The sequence below is a fragment of the Myotis davidii genome, unplaced genomic scaffold (assembly GCF_000327345.1).
Source record: "Myotis davidii unplaced genomic scaffold, ASM32734v1 scaffold363, whole genome shotgun sequence".
In the NCBI taxonomy this organism is placed as follows: Eukaryota; Metazoa; Chordata; class Mammalia; order Chiroptera; family Vespertilionidae; genus Myotis; species Myotis davidii.
In genome coordinates, this window is record NW_006294069.1 from 2,881,266 (window position 1) to 2,894,813 (window position 13,548).

At 53.4% G+C, this 13,548-nt stretch overlaps 1 protein-coding gene across 7 annotated transcripts in view; it reads left to right on the forward strand.

The window, feature by feature from the left end:
* RPH3AL (rabphilin 3A-like (without C2 domains)) overlaps nt 1–13,548 on the forward strand; it is a 103,321-nt gene that overhangs the window by 72,760 nt on the left and 17,013 nt on the right. For 5 of the 7 annotated variants that reach the window (XM_015566770.1, XM_015566774.1, XM_015566772.1 and 2 more), the window contains one exon: nt 5,874–6,048. The exons of the other annotated variants lie outside the window; for them this stretch is intronic. In XM_015566770.1, coding sequence (XP_015422256.1) covers nt 5,874–6,048 — 175 coding nt within the window. The remainder of the gene's footprint in view (nt 1–5,873; nt 6,049–13,548) is intronic. 7 annotated transcript variants of the gene reach the window in all.

Genomic DNA, 13,548 nt, shown 5'->3' on the forward strand with positions numbered 1-13,548 from the left:
GCAATCCCATTTGAGTCTGGGTCCCTAGAGACTCACCCGGATCTGGAGCTCAGAGTCTGAGACTCCCTCCCAATTGAAACAGACAACGGCGCCCTCCACCGCCAGCCTGCTCTGCGTGCACTTCGTACCTGAGTATTTCACTTCAGCACTGCGCCTTCTCTGAGTCTCGGTATGCTTTTCTTTTTCCTCCTAGTTGTAGAACTTCCACTCAGCCAGCCTTCCTGTGGTTCTGGATGATGTCCATTCCGTCTTTTAGTTGTATTTTTGAAGTGGTTGTTCGAGGCAGCAAACTCCGGGGTTAACCTATGCCGCCATCTTGGTTTTCCTCTAAGAGGCTCTTTTTAAAAAGACCAAAGCATAAGCAAGAAGATCCCTCTAGAACAGCAGTTCTCAACCTGTGGGTCCCAACCCCTTTGGGGATCGAACGACCCTTTCACAGGGGTCGCCTACGAAAACACATATATAATGACATATTGTTTTTGTGATTAATCACTATGCTTTAATTAAGTTCAATTTGTAACAATGAAAATACATCCTGCATATCAGATATTTACATCACGATTCATAACAGTAGCAAAATTACAGTTATGAAGTAGCAACGAAAATAATTTTGTGGTTGGGGGTCACCACAACCTGAGGAGCTGTATTAAAGGGCCGCGGCGTTAGGAAGGTTGAGAACCACTGTCCTAGAACATGCCATTCCCCGTGGGGTTTCAAGACCGGGCAGCCTGGAGCTTGTTAGGCAGACAGACGTGGTCTCCCTGAAGACGGTTACAAGGCTCGTCCCCCGGGGACAGTTGCTTTGCTTTGTCTTCTCCGTTTGCTCAGCCGGTCAGTCAGTCAGTAACATTCCTGCCACGTGCAGGCTCCTTGCTGGTCCTGGGACTGCGGGGCTGGCTCCGGCACCGCCCTGCCCTTGATGAGCTCGCAGCCTCCTAGCTGGTGACGCGTGCTGTACAGCCGTGCCACTGGCCCCCGGGAGCATGGGCGGGCACTGAGTCTGCACCAGGTGGCACGGAAGGCTTCCTGGGGGAAATGTCGCTGTGATGGAGACGAGGATGAAGGGCACTCCAGGTGGGAGGAACAGCGTGTGCAAAGGCCACTGACTGGCCCCCTGTCCCAGCCTGTGGAGCGAGGGGTGGAGAGTCTGCACCTGAGCTCATGCAGGTGCAGCCCCACCCGCGTGGGGGGCGGGAGAGATGGTCACGCACACAAGGGGCGGAGCACCGGACAGGGACACAGGTCGGCTGCCCCTGCCCTCCCTCCCCTAGGCCTCCCCTTCTTTCCAGTAGGGCCTGGCAATTACCACCTTCTCCAGGAAATGCCAGTGATTAGCGATGGTTATCGTGGTAATTAAAATTCCCTGGGCACAGCTTGGCCAATATCCATCAGTATCTGCAGTCGGGCTGGCCGTGCCTGAAATCGTAATGAAAGGCCTGGAAGCAGAGCACACGCCGGTGCCACGGGGAGGACTGAATGCCATTGGCCACCCCAGGCGAGTGCCATGGCGGCTGTGGGGGTCTTTCCTCATTAAATGGCATTTTCAAAGTCGGCTGCTTTGCTGGCCTTATCACAGCAAACCACACGCGGGGAGCAGAGCAGGGCTCTGCAGCCTCGCACAGCTTCTCCAGATAGCGACCCTCTCCTGCTCTGTGGCCCTAGCCAGGGTGGGGTGGGGATTAACGCCCACGGAGGGCTTTTCCTGCCATGGTGCTGGGGGAGGGGGCCAGGCACTGATGCCAGGCTGTGGGGGACGGGCCTGGGTGCAGGGAGCAGAAACCACGTGAAAAGTTACTGTTGTGCATTTTGCAGGGTGAGGGTGGGCATGGAGGGGAGAGGAGGCCCGAAGATGCACATGGATTGGCGTGGGGGGAGGGGTGGCGGCTCCAAACTCAGCCGAGCTGGGATCCCTCACACCTTGCCTCACCAGTCCTGCTCTCCCGTGTGGAAGGCATTCCCCAAATACTGACCGTGTTTATGCACCTCCACCCCGGTGTGCCCTCCACGCGGGGCAATGCACCCGTATACCCTGCTGGAAGGACTCAAAAAGTGCTGCTCCTCCAGCTGGTCCAGGGTCACCGGCCAGTCTGGGCTGGTCAGGTCTCTGCCCACCATGATGTCATGAGGCCTTCACCGGACTTCAATGCTAGCAGGAGGGAAGCAGACAGACCTCGGGCCCCATTACAGGGGGCTCAGGGAGTAACTGACCTGCCCACTGGGCCCTGGGGAGGCACTGCCGGCTGGCAGACCCGTGGGACCCCTGCCTCTGCTGAGCATGAATATCGGGGTGAATCGTATGAAGTTGACAGGGTTATAGGTCAAAAGTGGTTGAATACCATTAGAAAGGTAGAATGGTGTACCAGCCGTTCCATGCAATGCAACCTAATAGTTTAAATCCTGTGCTCGTTACACTGTTTTCCAAAAGCATTTGGCTGATCAGTGTTTTTTAAGGGGGGAGAGGATGGAGATGAACTGTTACAACAGGCGAGGCTGATAGCGTGGGGCCTGACTGTGATAAAATAACCAGGTTGGGCAGGCGACTGGGGCTGTAGGTCTCCCTGGTGCTGGGGGAGGAACCGGGAGCATGCAGCTGCCTTGTGCTCTGGAGTCCATGGCCAGGGAGGCTCACGGCAGCTTGCTCTGCACCGGCAGGCCCTTCCTCTACATTCCTCTTTTCATCTGAAACAGTCAATCCATTTGATTAATTGCAAGAACTTGGATGAAACCCTCAGGCCACTTCCCCAGGAAGGCAGCAGGCTATGGAAAGAAACACATTCCAACCAACAACCCATGCTGCCAGTTCAGCCACTCAACAGTGTTTATTGAGCACCTACTATGTCAGGAGTGTGCCGGGAGCCTGAAGATACAGTGGAGTGAGCAGAAGCACCCTGCCCCTCCCTCGGTGGTAGATCCTAGTGGGAGAGACAGATAAAGATGAAAGTGCCAGACAAAAGGTGGAAGCAAGAGATGAACGGATAAACAGACTGTGGTATATCCATACAACGGAATATTATTCAGCCTGAAAAAGGAAGGAAATTCTGACACATGTTGCAACATGGATGAACCTTGAGGACATATACTGTACTATATGATCCCACTTGAAAGCTGAAAACCACACAAGAATGAAGAGTGAGCCACATCTCTGAGCCACCCTCAGGGTGGTCCCAGCCACTTCCCTTCAAACAGGATCTTGGCTGGCCAGGCAGGAGGGGAGTGTGCCCTCCACCCGAGACGGGGTGCCCAGGGGTGGAAGCAGGTCCCCATCACCCGTCCCCCTGCAGCACCTAACTCTGGTGACCTCAGGACCTGACAAGGCCTCCCCCAGCCCATCACCCCCGGGGCACTGCTCCTGAGCTGGGCCCCAGACCAGACCCTGGGTCCCACCAGCAAAGGTAGTGTGGTTGACACTTAGCGCCCCACTGGGGACTCAGCTTTTCTTCCTGGAGAAAAAAACATACGCCGTCATCTCATGCACACACACCCCTTGACCTGGCAGGCAGTTCCGCTCCCCTGGATGGTCCCAGGCAGTGACGTGTGTGCAAGTGATGGTTGCAGCTCTGCTCCTAAAGGGAAAAGCGGAAACAATTTAAATGTCCATCCGTGGGGGGCTAGTGTAAATTTCACAAATCCAAACTGTGGAGCCATGAAAACCTGATGGTGAAGACCATTACTGTTAACACAGAATATTATAACATAGCAGCTACGATATAAAGTTAAGTGGGGGCAAAAACAAACTACATGAAGTTCTTTAAAAAATAAAGAAAGTGCATATGCCCAGGAAAGGGTGTAGAGTATTCACAGCAGTGCTCAACGGGGCTCCCTCTGTGTGGCAATGTTACGAGTGACCTAAAGTTGCTTCATTTGACTTTTCTGTTATTATCCTCATTTTGTAATCTGTGTATGCATTTCTCTTCTAAAGGGGGTGGGGGGTTGCAGTTTCCATGGCAGCGGTGGGGAGGCAGGGCGCGGGGTCCTAAGCCAACCCAGCCCCGCCGTTCACACATGGCTCTCGAGAGCTTCTTCGCTTGGTCCCCCGCTGTCCCCCTGTTGGGGGACAGGAGGCTGATGTGCTGGGGGGGCGGGTTGGGGGGGCAGGCAAAGGCAGGGCTGATGGATGAGCAGGCCTTCGCTTAGCAGAGGGAGGCGAGTGAGTCACTCACCCTCCCCATTGCCTCCCGCTGGGGCACCTGCACGCAGGCGCCAGGCAACGGCTCTGCAGGGACAGGGCGGCCTTGGCAGCTGCTACTCATGCGAGTTTTCTCTCCCCGTACGGCACTTCCCTCCCCTCCGGGCGTCCATCCTGCAGGACGCTTAGTGTCCACGCTGAGAACCCACTGAAGATTCATCACTGCTCAGCCACGTTTAGTGAGCGTCTGTAAACTTCCGGGGCGAGACTGCGGCCTCCAGTGCGGAGGAGAGGCCAGTAGAGTGACGGGTTGGCCTCGGGCAAGTGGCTTAAGTTGTCAGGGCCTCAGTTTTTCCATCTGGAAAGTGGGAATAATAATAGAACTTCCTCAAAGACTGTTAACACACCAGGTGCCTCTGGGAATGGGGAGGAGACTTTTCAATTGTGTGCTTTTGAATTTTAAATCATGTGCGTGTGTTGCCCATTCAAATAATTGTTACGTATTGTAGGAGGGCTGTGAGAGGGACCCACGAAGCAGTCATCCACCAGACGGGGTTCAGTTACTCAAAGGCCCCACAAAAGCAGGCCCTTCTGCACAAGGTAGCTGAGAGGGAGGATGAGCAACTCATGCCAGGGACAGGGCTTGGACTCTGGTCCTGTGCCCCGCACTCGGGAGCATAAAGAGGTGACTGCTGGCCGCTGGGGGAAACAGATGCCCATCACACACTGAGTGAGCATCGGTGCTGTACCGCGAAGGGCTCAATTTATGCAGACCCTGGACCAGGGCTGAGTTTCTCTAGGAAAACTTGCCAGGTTGGTTTCAAGTGGGAAGCGCGTGTGGTTCGTCCTGTTGGAGAGCCCGGTGGGCTTGGCACAGTCAAGGCTCTGAGAATTCCTGCAGTCACCGCTTGGTTCAACCCAGTGCTTGCCCGTGTGCGTCGTCAGGACCCTCTGTTTCTGCTGGGTTCTGTGTGTGAGGAGCCCTGTTGACAGCCCACGGAGCGAACGTGGTGCGGAGGGAGTCTGGGGAGACTCTGGCCTTCTCATTTTAACTCTCCCTTTTGAGTTGGGGACTTGGTCCACGGGCCGAAAAGCTGGCCCCGTTTGTCGATGAGAGGAGGAGGGGGACAGTGACAGTCGTGAGCGTCCTTTGTCGAGGGGCTGCTCGGTGCCCGGCACTGGGCCCTGGGCCTACGTTCATTTGCGCGTCTGATCCTCATGCCGCCCTGGGAGATGGGCACTGTTCCTACATCCCGGTGATGACACTGGGGTGATGAAACTGGGTCAGGGTGTGTCCAGAGCTCACAGCTGCTGCGTGACAGACCCGGGATTCAAGCCGCCAAGGCCTCCTCTTGCCTGAAAGGGTCGGCCTCCCTTCACACTCCCACGCCTGCTGCAGGCCACAGTGTGTTTCCTTCCTCGGGACGGAGATTGGGGAGCACTGGCTGTGGTTGGAAGTAGCCGTTGGGTGCAGGGGCCTCTCTCTGTTGCTGCTCTGAATTCTGCTCTGTGCCCGCTGCGGATTGTCCCATCCGGAGTCCCTGTCCACACAGCCCCAGTCCCTGCTGGCCCAGCCCGCCCCTTCCTCCAGCTGCCAGAGCCTCCGGGGAAGGGGCAGGCAGGAGGAAGCCGGGGCACCTACTGAGACAATCCAACGTTGCACCAGGAGGGGAGGGGGCTCTGCGTGGGAGCCTGGAGCAGGGAGCTGCTCTGCATCCGGGCTCTAAGCGGGTGTCTCCCCTCTTAGGTCTGGAAGAGGTCAGGGGCCTGGTTCTACAAAGGGCTCCCCAAGTACATCCTGCCCCTGAAGACCCCCGGCCGCACTGATTACCCCCACTTACGGCCTTTGCCTGTGGAACCGGTGGAGCAAGAGCCCAGAAGCACAGAGACCAGTCGAGTCTACACGTGGGCCCGTGGGAGAGGTAAGACCCCTGTCCCCTCTCCCGGAATAGCACTGACCTTCAGGCCATCAGCCAGCCAGTGCCACGGGCGGGCACCAGGCCAAGGCCGCCACACTCTCCACGGGGCTCACACTGGTGTTTCATCCCTCTCTGTGCCCCGGCTCCCCGCCCGCACCCACGTGGGTGGCTGGACCTCAGCACAGTGGTTGTTTGCAGCCTGAGGGCATGTTTCACAAACAAGCGCTAACCCGGGGGTCGGGGTGGGGATGCAGTGAACAGCACTGGATCTTTGCAGAAATGTGATGTCTGTTGAGATTTTGGGCAAAGTATGAAAATGTGTCTTTTCGAGGTAGGCCTGTATCATCTCTTTTCAACCCTCGTCTTGTGTCTCAATAAAGGGGGCTCTTGGCTTCCCTGGTCCTAGTGAGGAAAGTGGCCTTGTGCCCTGTGGTGGCTGCCCTGACGTGGGTGCCTTCCAGGTACCCGCCATCAGAAGGGGAGCTCCGCCCACTGGTAATTGGCATAGTACCTGGCGTGGCAGATGTCTCTTGCAAGATGCTTTCATGTTCATAGTTTTGCTTTCAGAGTTCCTGGTCTCACAACAGGCTCCGAAAGTGGACAGGGCAGGTGGTTAGTAGCCCCATTTTATAGATGAGTAGCCTGAGGCCCAGAGAGAAGGAAGGAGGGGCTTCCTGTGTGGCAGAGCTGGGACCAACAGGCAGCGTCCTGCCCTCTGGGCTCTGGCTCCTTCTGCCCCGAAGTGCCTGAGTTTCAGCCCAAGACTCGGGGACTGAGGGTCCTCAGTGAGGTAAGGCCAGAGGGGTGAGGGGTTCATCCTGACGCCGGGCTTTTAGATCCAAGAAAATAGACACGCAGCTGCTTCCGCGGGGCCCTCGGCGTCTGTCTCTGGATCATGACCTGACAGCTGCCTATCTTTGTACCATTTGGGGGTGGTTTTTTTCTTGTTACAGAAGTACGGCGTGTTTATTATAAAATGGTGAAGGTTGTCAAAAGATATAATTTAGCAGGAAAAAAATTCCCTATAGGTCTGCCCTCCCAAACGTCACCGGCAGTTAGCACCTTGGCATCTGTTCTCCGGGCATCTTTTCCTCGGCCTCACGCGGCTCCTTCTGCAGCAGCAGGCCTTCCTTGGCCATGAGTTCACCGTCCCTGCCATCACTGCCACCGACCAGCCCTGTAGGGACCACCTGCAGGCAGAGGCTGGCAGGCGGAGTGAGGGGAGCAGGCTGGAACTAGCGTGCGGGGGCGCTGTGGCTGGCTGGCCTTGGAGGGAGCCTGGGGGAATTGGTTGGAGAAGCGGCTCCCTCCTCCCTCTTTCCCGTTCCCACCCTCAGAGCTGGGCTCTCTCGGGCTCCAGCCCAGTCAGGGTGAGTCAGGGTCCCTCAGGCCGAGGGGAGAGCCGCAGCCATGGAAACAGAGGCTGTGGACACTGTCGGGTCTAGAATGTGGCTGAGTGGGTTGAGGAGGGGAGGCCCGAGGCCCCCACCCAGAGCGGCCCTCCAGCCGTTTCTGCTCCGGCATCTCGATGGTGCACACCTGCACACACGCACACACACACACGCACACGCCATCTCCTCCTCAGCCACACAGACCCAGATGGCCTCATGGTTACATGGGTGAGGAAGCAGCAGCCCATACGCTCCGAGAGAGGCCAGGCCATGTGGAGGCCCCTCTGTGCACTCGCTCTCCCTCTGCTTCCTGTGCCAGGCCCATCACAGGCTGTGGTCATCCTCCCAGTGCCCAGCAGAGGAGGCCGCCCTCTGCTCGACAGGTGCCCCCGTGTCTCGCCAGGGGCAGCAGGACCGCGGAGGCTGATGGCTCTGGCAGGTTGTGGAGGCTCAGGCGGTGTCTGCACCCACCAAGAGCAGGGTGCACTAGGGATGGGTGGGATGCCTGTGGTGGGCAGGACTGAGCTTGGGGCAACCACAGTCGGGGCAGGGAGGCAGGAACAGGTGCTGGTGGAGGAGGCAGGACAAGCAGAGCCATTCAGTGCGTAGACGCCAGAGTGTCCCCGGTTTGCAAGGAAGGGCGCCAGAGAGCCACCCGCAGGCCGACTGCCCCCGCTGCTTGTGAGCGATCCTGGTGACTGTGCTGTCCTCCCTGATGAGCCTGTGCAGGAGCCGGGATCTGTGCTGTTTTACTGACCCGGTGTGCACTCACAGAGGCCCCCGGCGGCTGCCGGATACTGTGGGAGACCATGGGCCTGGGCCACCTGGAATCAGCCTTATCGCTGGTCCTGAGTCTGGGGACAGGGGTTGGGGAGCCCTTTTGCCAGCCCCATGCCAGCCCTTCTGTGGCTTCCTGGTTCACGTGGCTTCAAGGTCAAGTCTGTGGCAGCCCCAGGAAGACTCGGCCCTGCCTGCCTCTAGGAAGCCCCCCAAGCTGCCAGGGGCTGCTGCCTCCATCTGGGTTCCTTCTCAGGCCGGTTTCCCTAAGCTGTCAGGCTCCTGGCAGCAGGCAGCTCCCAGCAGGCAGCCTTGGGAGTGGGGACAGGGACATCACCAGGCCTTTCCAGACCACTGCCGACTGCGGACCCAGTTGGTGTTTCTCTCTCCATCCCCAGCCCCACCGTCAGCCCAGGTGTGGTCCAGGTCAAAGCTGGTCTGGTAAACCCAGCCTTCCTAGCACCCCATTCAGCCAAAACTGAGCTTGAGGCCAGGTGGGAACAGGGACCAGCACTGGGCTGTGGCCGCCCCACCACACTGAACGCGGCATGTGGGCGGGGCCATGGCTCTCCTGACCAGGATAGACATTATTCGATGAATGAATGAACCACCCACCTGCTCCAGGATATTTGAAAGACCTTGGGAGAGGTTTCATCAGGGCCTGCAGGCACCTCTAGGTCAACGGTCTGTTGAGCAGCCCCAGGAAACACGCGGGGGATGTTAGAATCCCCCCACTCTCCGGAGGAGTCTCTCATTCCAGGCCACTGCCTCAGGGACCCCAGGGGCAGCATCCCCCTTCGCCCCGAAGTCTCTGCTCCCTGGCACAGGAGCTGATTCTGGTACCAGCGCATTCTCTCTGACCCGCTCCCCTCCACACACCCCCTGTTCCTCCATCTCTCTCCCTCTCCCTCTCCCAGCCCTTGGGCTGGTATACCTGTGGCTCCCAGCTTCTCCCCTCATTCCAGCCCACCCTACTTTCTTGCTCCTGCCCTTTTGAAAGAGGAAAGGTAATCAGTCTATACAAGCCATGAACTTTTCGGTCCACAACACATCGGATTAAATGCATTGATGTTTCCGAGACAGGTTCCAATTCCTCCTCCTTTAAATTTTATTTGTCCGTTTTTAATTACGTAAGCACACATAATATATGTTAACAAATTAATACAAAGGTGTGGGGAAAATTAAAATCTCTCCCCTTGCCATCATGTCAAACAAACCCCTTCCTTTCTCCCTGCTCCTATAAACACATACTTGACATTGGGTTATGTTTTGTTTTGTTTTTAGTAACAAAAATAGGCTCTTACCCATAACTCTGCGTGTGGCTTTTTTCACTTAAAAGAGTATCATGGGCATCCCTCCAGATCAGTAGATATAGATTTTACTTTATTATTTTTCATGGCTTAATAAAACCCCATTATATCCTGTATTGTTATTTAATTATTCACCTATTGATGGACATTCCACGTGTTTCTGGCTTTTCATACTGCAGGCAATACTGAAACACCCCTCTATGTATGTGATGCTTTTATTACCAGGGGGTAGGTTTCCCAAAGTAGGTTTGTGTGTTTTGAATTTCAATAGACATTGCCAAACTATATTCCAAAAGTGTCACAGTCTTTTATACTCATTTATTCCTGTGTCCTTGCTTGCCATGAATAGTACTGGTAGTTATCATTTTGGCAAGTATACTAGATGGAGAATGATATTTTATTATTTTAATTTGCACATTTGAGTATCGCTTCCTATCTTGATTATTCGTTGATTATTTAGGTTTCCTCTTTTAAAAATTACCTGTTTAAATCCATTGCTCATTTTTTCTTAAATGATTCTCTCTTATTGATTTGTTAGGGATACTAAATAGGTTGAAAATAATTTCCTCCTTGACTTTACATTTTATATAATATTTTGCCATTCAAAAACCATTTTATATGTGAACTTAAGCATGTTTTTTGCCTACTTTGCTTTGAAATGTCTTCCTCTCCAAGGTTAAAAATATCGGCTAAATAGAAAGTTTAAGTATTATAAGAATAAAAGGAAATTACTTTAAAATTATAAAATTACCAAAAAGAGGAAAAAATAGAAATCAAATATTATATTAACTGATAAAGCACTGAAGCTATGTTCTATCCAGATGCAAACCAGGAATACCCATCATCACCATCATTCATAATCTTGTATAGTATTTAACTAATGTAATGAGGCACAAAAATAAAACAACTCTTCCTATTGGAAAAGAGAAGAAATTCTCTTACTTGCAGATGGTGTGATGGTATAGCAAGAAAGTCCAAGAGAGTCTACTAAAACAACCCACTAGGATTACTAAGAAAATTGGGGAAGTGATAGGACACAAAGTAAATCAATAGTTTACACTCAAAATAAATCAGTAGTTTTTACTCTACACTGACTAATTAGAAGTAGAAACGAGGAAAATCCATTCAGAATTGCAACAAAAATTATAAAATGCCTAGAAACAAATTTTATAAGAGGATTAATTATAGGTCCATCATGAAGGAAATTATACAATCTTATCACAGGACAAGAAGTAAGACAAGAGCAGAGAGGCAGATAAGAATCGTGATCCCTCCAAATTAGTAAGTATGGCAACTATCTGATTCCCAATGGAGTTTTTGGGAAGAAGTGAATTCAAATGTTATCATTATCCTTGGGTAAACAAAAAGTAGCATAAAATGGAATATATTCAGCCTTAAAAAGAAAGAAGCACTGACCCATGCTACCACATGGATGGACCGTGCAGACATGGTGCTAAGTGAAAGAAGCCGGAGACAAAAGGCCGCACAGCGTATGATTATATGAAATGTCCCGAACAGGCGAACACACAGAGACAGAAAGTAGAGCAGCGATTGCCATGGGCTGGGGAGGATGCGAGGAAATGGGGAGGAGCCACGAATGAGTGCAGGGTTTCTCTTAAAAGTGATGAAAGTGTTCTGGAATTAGATGGTGGGGTGGCTGCACGACTCTATGAATATCCTAAAAGCCACTGAATTGTGTACTTTCAAAGGTTGAATTTTATGGTACAGATACACATTTCAATAAAAAAAAACTTCATGAAGAAGTTAAAGAATAGTTTAACAAAATGTTTTTTTAAAAGAGAATAGCAAGGGTAGTGGGAGGAGCTGGCCGACCAGATGGGAAAGCTAACTATAAGGTTACTTTAATCAATAGAAACAGGAGGGTATTGACACCAGAACACAGAGAATAAGTAAATAGATAAGTGGAACCTGACAGAGGGATCACAGACCTAAGAATGGACACTGAATATCGGTAGCTTTTCAACTCAATGGGGAAAAGGACAGGTTTTATTTAACAACTGGAGCTGACATAATTAGATTCCCATCCCTTTCCATGTGCATCCAGAAACACATTGCAGATAGATTCAATTTCTAAATGTTAAAAATAACACCATGAATGTATTAGAGAAAGATGAGCCGCGGTTGCTTCCTCTGTGTTACCGCAAAGAGAGCCGGTCCCACTCTGGCACCCACGGGGCAGGTGGCTGACTCTGTGCGTGTCCCTCCTCTGGACACGGGGTGTTGGTGTGGGCCAAGGACTTGCCTGCAGGCCCCTTTGGTGAGCCCCCTCCCAGCCTGCTCATCGTAGGACATTCATTCTTTCTTCGGGATGGGGTGACCGGGGTTCCTCCTGGTGACTGGCCCGGGCCTGACCTGGGTACCTCTAGGGCAGCGGTTCTCAACCTGTGGGTCGCGACCCCTTTGGGGGTCGAACGACCCTTTCACAGGGGTCGCCTAAGACCATCGGAAAACACATATATAATTACATATTGTTTTTGCGATTAATCACTAGGCTTTAATTATGTTCAACTTGTGACGATGAAATTGGGGGTCACCACAACATGAAGACGTGTATTAAAGGGTCGCGGCATCAGGAAGGTTGAGAACCACTGCTCTAGGGAGAGGTCTCCAGCCTCCCACCCGTCAGTCCCCATGAGTGTGTGCCCCATGCTACTTTTCCTGGCCGATCATTGCTCCACGTTCATGGCAGCTGGAAGTTAAATCAGCTTCTGCACACTCCCAGGCTTCTTTGTCCCCCGGTGAATACTGGGTGGAAACGATGGAACTAGTACTTCGGGCTCGTAGGTCCTAACCCTGGGCCCCCCTCTCCTGCGGGCTTCTCTCCTGTGATCTGGATTCCCGCACTTGAGTTGTGTGTAGAGAGATATTTGTTAGGAGACGAGGTGGGGGATACCATATTGATCTTGCACATTTGGATAATAGATCACATTTTTTTCTCACATATTCGAAAGCTCAGAGGAAGGCACTGCAGCATTGTTTCAGCAGCTCAGTGGCATCAGGACGGATGGCTTCACAAGTCTTGCTCTTTCCTTCATGGTCCCATGATGGTTGCTGCAGTTCCAGCCATCAGCGGGGAGGGAGGTCAAAGGGGAGGCTGGGAATCAAGCCTTTAGTTCTGCAGCCTTTCACTATGACAGGAGCAGGCGGGGGCGGGGTGAGGGGCAGTACTAGTACTGGAGGGCCCTGATTTCCTGTGAGAGCCGGAGAGTTGAATTTCTCTGACGGAAGCCATTGCATGTGGAACTTGGTCTCAGAGAGGACTTTGTGCTCCTCGCCTCCGGTGCGGGGGATGCTGAATATGATGGGCTGCTGCTTCTCTCCAGCCCCAGGCTGTGACCACGCGGCAACACTGCCTGGGGCTGCTCTGGGGCTGGCCTGCCCCGCCTTCCCCAGCCCAGGCTGAGCACCGAATGGAAAGGGGGTTTGGGGTGGGGGGGACCTCGTCCAAAGCCTCCATCACTGCCCTGTGCCTGGCGGACTGGGAGGTCCTTTCCCTTCGTCCTCTACCCTGGACCCCAAAGCCCCCGGCTGAGCACAGGCAGGTGCCTGAGCCACCACCACCACCACCATGAGGCAAATTCGCTTTCCCGTGTCCCCTGAGGCCTGGCCGCACAGTCCCTCCTGGGCCCTCCACGGGAACCCTGCACCCTGGCCTCAGTCGTCTCCACGAGCCTCAGAGCCAGGCTTCCCGGAGGGATTTGAACAGAATTACACACGGGTTCACTTCAAGGGCTGTTCTGGAAAAGTACTTAAGTCTTGGATTTGTTCCAGTTGAGTCGTTTTCAGAAAAATGGGCGTTTCATTATCACTTCGTGGGTCTGGTAGGTTTTAAATAATTCTCTTAAAATTCTGAACTGTGGTTCTGTTTGCAGGCCTATGAAAGCAAGCCCCGGGGTTGTTCAGGTTGAGCCGTCTGGTTCCCCTAGGCCTACAAATGTGTCCCTGGGGTCGTCCTTCCCCATCACCCCTGGGCTAACCTTCCCACCCCCACGCCACCCCCTCCT